This window comes from Daucus carota, chromosome 9, assembly GCF_001625215.2.
Source record: "Daucus carota subsp. sativus chromosome 9, DH1 v3.0, whole genome shotgun sequence".
Lineage (NCBI taxonomy): Eukaryota > Viridiplantae > Streptophyta > Magnoliopsida > Apiales > Apiaceae > Daucus > Daucus carota.
Window position 1 is genome coordinate 28,431,614 of NC_030389.2, and position 6,091 is coordinate 28,437,704.

Genomic DNA, 6,091 nt, shown 5'->3' on the forward strand with positions numbered 1-6,091 from the left:
ATAGTTGTCTTATTCAGTTGACAAATTTCAGTTCAAACCAACGATAGAGATTGTGATCCACTTAAAATCTAACGGCTAGGATAATTCGCTTATATTCAGTTTTTAATTTTTATTAAAATTGTAGACATACAACGGTTTATTGGTCTTTAACCGTTATCTAACCGAGTTGTTTAATAAACTGCTGTACATTGGATTTATGTAAACACCGTTGTGTAATATACGTTGACCAGACTTTGACTCATAGCTGACTTATTCAGTTGACTTTTTCAACATATGACATCATTCATAAAATTTGTCTCCAAGTTGTATTTTGTATTAATTCAGTGTTTAAATTGGTATATATGATTATTTTTAATATTTAAAATATTTTCGTATGGTCAAAAAGTACTTAAACTGTTTATAGAACAATATTAGACACTCAGAAAACCTGATATGAGATACTCGAGATTATAATCTCGATAAAAGACAAACACGAAGCACACAGATTCGAACATAATGTACTCTAGAGATTTTAATCTCGATAAAAGACAAACACGAAGTACCCAGATTGGACTATTAGACACACGAGATAACTCGCTATTATTAGAAACTCGAGATTATAACCTCGATAAAATACAAACACGAAGTACCCAGATTCGAATATAACGTACTCGAGATAACCCGCTACTAGATACTCCAGAGATTATAATCTCGATAAAAGACAAACACGAAGTACCCAGATTGGACTATTATACACACGAGATAACCCGCTATTAGATACTCGAGATTATAACCTCGATAAAATACAAACACGAAGTACCCAGATTCAAATATAACGTACTCAAGAGAACCCGCTACTAGATACTCCAGAGATTATAATCTCGATAAAAGACAAACACGAAGTACCCAGATTGGACTATTATACACACGAGATAACCCGCTATTAGACACTCGAGATTATAACCTCGATAAAATACAAACACGAAGTACCCAGATTCGAATATAATGGATCGGAAAGAACCTACGTACGAATATTATTTGTACCTCGATAGATATAAAACAATCCCCAAATATGTACATTTTAATATATACTTTATCCGAGACAACCCATACCCGATACAATTTATCGTGAAAAATCACAATCCCGATATAATTTATCGTGAAAAATCATAATCCCGATATAATTTACTGTGAATAATCATAATCCTGATATAATTGATCCTAGAAAAACCCGATATTATACTAACCCGCGCGAGGTAACAACACAATTATTATGTCTGAGGCTTTAATTGTGTCCGAACAAAATTAGGTCGTGACTCAACTTTCCTCATCTTATCCCCAGCCTTTTCTCCTTACCCTTTACTCCTTCACGGCGCGCGTCCTCCTCCTCCATTTACTCAACCTCCGCTATTCCATTATAGGTAAACTATTTACTCAACCTCCATTCATAGATTATTCCATTGTTTGTGGCTCAGATTTATCCGATCTGTTAGATTTTGGGTTTCCATTTGTTAGATTTGTATATTGGGGGTTTTACTTGTAAATCCATTTAGTCAACCTACATTGTTAGATTTGTTATATGAGAAGTATTAAATTGTAGTTATATGAGAAGTATTAAGTTATATGAGAAGTATTGAGTTGTAGTTGTAATTTGTACTGGTGTTCTGTAGTTATATTCGAATATTAAGTTGTAGTTGTAGTTAGTATTTGCTAGATTGTGTGGGTGAAGATTCTAAAGATTTGAATATAGTTGAAGTTGCAGATTCTTTGAGATTTGAATATAGTTGTAGTTAGTATTTGCTAGATTGTGTGGTTGAAGATTCTAAAGATTTGAATATAGTTATAGTTGCAGATTCTTTGAGATTTGAATATAGTTGTAGTTAGTATTTGCTAGATTGTGATGAAACCTCTATATGCTTTTGTTTTACCTATTTTGTTTGAGATTTGTGTTCTGTAGTTATATGAAAAGTATTAAGATTTTGTTGTAGTTAGTGTCACATTACAGTACGTTAGTATGCTTAAGTTGTAGTTGTATGCTTAAGTTGTATTTACTTTTTGTCTTGATTGCCATTGCTCTATTTTGATGATGTGACCTTTTTTGTTCAGTTTGTTCGTATCAGAAGATGGATAGATCATGTTTATCAGCAAATAGAAGAACGAAAGAATTTCAGAAAGGGGTTGAAGATCTATTAATGGTTGCATTTGAGAATGGGTACAGCGAAGAAAAGATTAGTTGTCCATGCTTAAGGTGCGCTCAAACAGTTAGAAACCATCTTTTCCAAATTTGAATTGATCAAACTTATACACAATAGATATGGCATGGGGAGGCAACTTTAGTTGATAGCCATGAACAAGAGGGGACTGATGGTTCAGAAGCTAGTTTTACTCAAGTCCCTACAAGTATGGGTCAATCGGACAATGATGACGATGATATTTCTTCGGATACTTCAGATTTCCTCAACCATGTTAAAGGTGAACAACAACCCCTTTATCCAGGATGTAAGAGTTACACCAGGATGAAAGCTTTAGTTAAGTTATACAACTTGAAATCGAAGCATGGTATGTCTGATTCATGCTTCTCTGATGTTCTACTATTGATTGGCTCTATGCTTCCGGAGGGCAACAATTTTCCTTCTTCTTTCAGTGAAGCGAAGAAAACCTTATGTACCTTAGGAATGGGGTATGAAAAGATACACGCATGTCCGAATAATTGTCTATTATACCGGGGCCAGAGAGATGAAGACGAGTCTACTTGTCGCATTTGTAACGCCTCGAGATGGAAATTGAACAAGAAAGGCGAGGAACAAGATGGAATCCCTACTAAGGTTCTATGGTATTTTTCGTTGCTACCAAGATTAAGAAATTTTTTCAATACACCTCAAATAGCAAAGGACATGACTTGGCATGATACCAGGAGACAAAAGGATGGTAAAATGAGGCATCCAGCTGACTCGGATACATGGAAGGATGTCGACCAAAAGTGGCCTGATTTTGCATCAGAGAGTAGAAACCTTCGGTTAGCTCTCTCCGCGGATGGTTTCAACCCTTTTCGTGGAAACCGTACTGATCACTCAAGTTGGCCGGTTTTCCTATCAATTTACAACCTTCCGCCATGGCTTTGTATGAAAAGAAGGTTTATTATGCTCTGCTTGTTGATATCAGGACCGACTGAAGCTGGAAATGATATCGACGTGTTCCTTAAACCACTCATAGAAGATTTGAAGGAGTTTTGGCGCGGTAAACAGGTATACGATGCATTTCAGAAAGAGCCTTTCATACTTAGGGCCATTTTATTGTGGACAGTAAGCGATTATCCGGCCTTAGGGAACTTGTCTGGAAATGTCGTCAAAGGGTATAATGCTTGTACCATATGTGTTGATAAAACCAATGCTACTAGGTTGGATAATTACCGTAAGACAGTTGTCATGAGGCATCGAAGGTGGTTGCCTCTTCATCATCCGTATAGAAGGTAGAAATCAGCTTTCGATAACACTATAGAAAAGGGTGTTGCTGCTATTCTGTTAACTGGAGATGAGGTTCTTCAAAGAGTACAACATCTAAGGGGCCATGTCTTTGGTAGGACCCAACGCCAACCTCTATGGAAGAAAGGTGAAGCTCGACCTGTTTGGAAGAAGGTTTCTATATTCTTCCAACTCGAATATTGGAAATTTTTGCCGGTTAGGCATGTTCTTGATGTGATGCACATCGAGAAGAATATATGTGAAGCGTTACTTGGAACTTTGTTAAATATTCCAGGGAAGACAAAAGATAGGGAGTCTGTCCGTATTGACATGGCTGCTATGGGAATAAGAACAGAGTTGAGGCCGAAAAATCCTGGGAAAAAATAGAAGCTTCTGTTGGCTTCATGGAATTTATTACACGCTGAAAAGGTAACTGTTTGTTCATCCTTCCTTAAAATGAAGTTACTAGATGGATTTTGCTCGAATATCAAGAATCTAGTAAATATGGAAAAACTTCGGCTTGTAAATCTGAAATCTCATGATTGTCACACGATATTGCATCATTTGCTTCCAATCTCGATTCGATCAGTACTGCAAAAACATGCCAGGTGCACAATTATTAGGTTTTGCCTCTTCTTCAAGGCAATCTGCAGTAAAGTCATCGATGTAGATAAATTAGAAAAAATGCAATATGAATTGGTGGAAACTTTATGCCACCTGGAAAAACACTTTCCCCCTTCATTCTTTGATGTGATGATCCATCTCTCAATTCATCTTGTGAGAGAGATTAAGCTTTGTGGACCAATATTTCTTCGGTGGATGTATCCTTTCGAGAGATACATGAAGGCATTTAAAGGATATGTACGGAACCCGACACATCCGGAAGGATGTATTGTCGAGGCATATGTTGCTAAAGAAGCGGTTGAGTGTTTGGTGAATTTTGAAGAAGCCACCGTGGGATTATCGGAAAATTCTAGGCAGCAGCTTGCACTTGTCACATTTGTGTTTTCTGCAGAAGGCTAATGGCATGAGGCCATATTTCGAGTAAGTTATTTAAGTATGTGAGTGCATTTATTATTTATTAATTTTATGCATTCTGATTAATATCATAAGTTATTGGTTTTATTGGCAGTGAACATATGGCATCTTTGATGACGAGGCACGAGCAGCATGAAAATGATGGAGTTTGGCTAAAAAACAAACAAAATGAAAGTTTCCCCAAATGGTTCCGTAAAAAGGTATAATTTTTACGCGGTTAGTAACCTTTGTTTGGACAGATTGAATATTTTAGCAAGATCAAAATTATAATATGCACTGCTTCATTATAATAAACTATTAACTTTAATCATTTTTGGTTTGGACAGATTGAATCAGATATGCTGGCTGAGCATAATAACATACCTCATGAAATAAGGTGGATGGCAGAAGGGCCTAATAAGATTGTCCCTACCTTCAGCGGATATAGAATCAACGGTGTTACATATAGCACCAAGGAACGTGATGATAATAGGCAAGTTCAATGTAGTGGTGTTTGTGTTGATGCACATACAATGCTTGTGCAGGGTAAGGATAAGAATATTGAACACACTACACACACCTACTACGGAGTGATAACAAGTATATGGGAGTTCGATTATAACAACTTTAGAGTCCCTATATTTCATTGTAATTGGGTAGATATAAACAAAGGGACTAAGGTTGATGACTTGGGATACACATCGGTTAATCTCAACAAATTAGGTTTCGTAAATGATCCTTTCGTGCTAGGAAAACATGTCAAGCAAGTTTGCTACATTGATGATCCTCTTGAAAAACATTGGTTTGTTGTGTTGAAATTACCAGAAAAGACCTTTTATGACCACTGTGATTATGAAGATGATGGCTCGGTAGAAATAGAACTTGAGAATGAGCTGCATGTGCCTATGTTTCCCAATGTTGACAAACAGGACAACGAAAAAACTAGTTATATGCGGGAGGAAGAAGAACAGATTCAGCTTTCATGATGGTAACATATATATATAATTATTTATAAATTTTGTCTCCATGCACTACTGACCTGTTTTCTTCTAATAGGTGGAACACATATAATTTAAACGTGCTTCTACTCAACCCATTGATGAGACTGCTTTTGCGGTGGTAACATAATCATCTGTTTGACTTTGAGTTCTCAAGAACTTTGATGTATGACTTTATGTCTCTAGTTAGAACAGATGATGATTTTACCATTGCAAAAACAATCACTACTAGAAAAGCGGGCATTTCCGACCAAAATTTCCGACCGACCAAAGTCGTCGGGAAAAAAGCGGGAATTTCCGACCGACTTACCGACCAAACGCGATCGGTCGTGAAAAATGGCATCATTTACGACCGCCATTACCGATCGCACCAAATCGGTCGGTTATAATGAGCGCGGGTCCCGCTCACCAACATTCTTCAGCTCATATGGACGCCACGTCGGTAAAACCGACCGACACATTTCCGACCGCCTGTGGTCATTTCCGACCACCTTGACTGGTTTAAAATAAATGGTCTACTTTTAACTTGTTGTCGACTTGTGATTGGCTGAGTGGGGACGAGGTGGAGCCCATCTTATTTCCGACCGATTTTGGCGGTTGGAAATGGCCTGCTTCGTTTCCGACCGAATTAAAACC

General features: G+C 37.2%; 1 protein-coding gene across 1 annotated transcript; it reads left to right on the forward strand.

The window, feature by feature from the left end:
• Nucleotides 1-2,102: 2,102 nt before the first annotated feature.
• Nucleotides 2,103-3,827, forward strand: LOC135149565 (uncharacterized). Its single transcript, XM_064085306.1, has 3 exons — nucleotides 2,103-2,240; nucleotides 2,292-3,448; nucleotides 3,560-3,827. Exons 1-3 carry the CDS (start codon nucleotides 2,103-2,105, stop codon nucleotides 3,825-3,827), a joined length of 1,563 nt encoding a protein of 520 aa, XP_063941376.1.
• The last annotated feature ends 2,264 nt before the right edge of the window (nucleotides 3,828-6,091 follow it).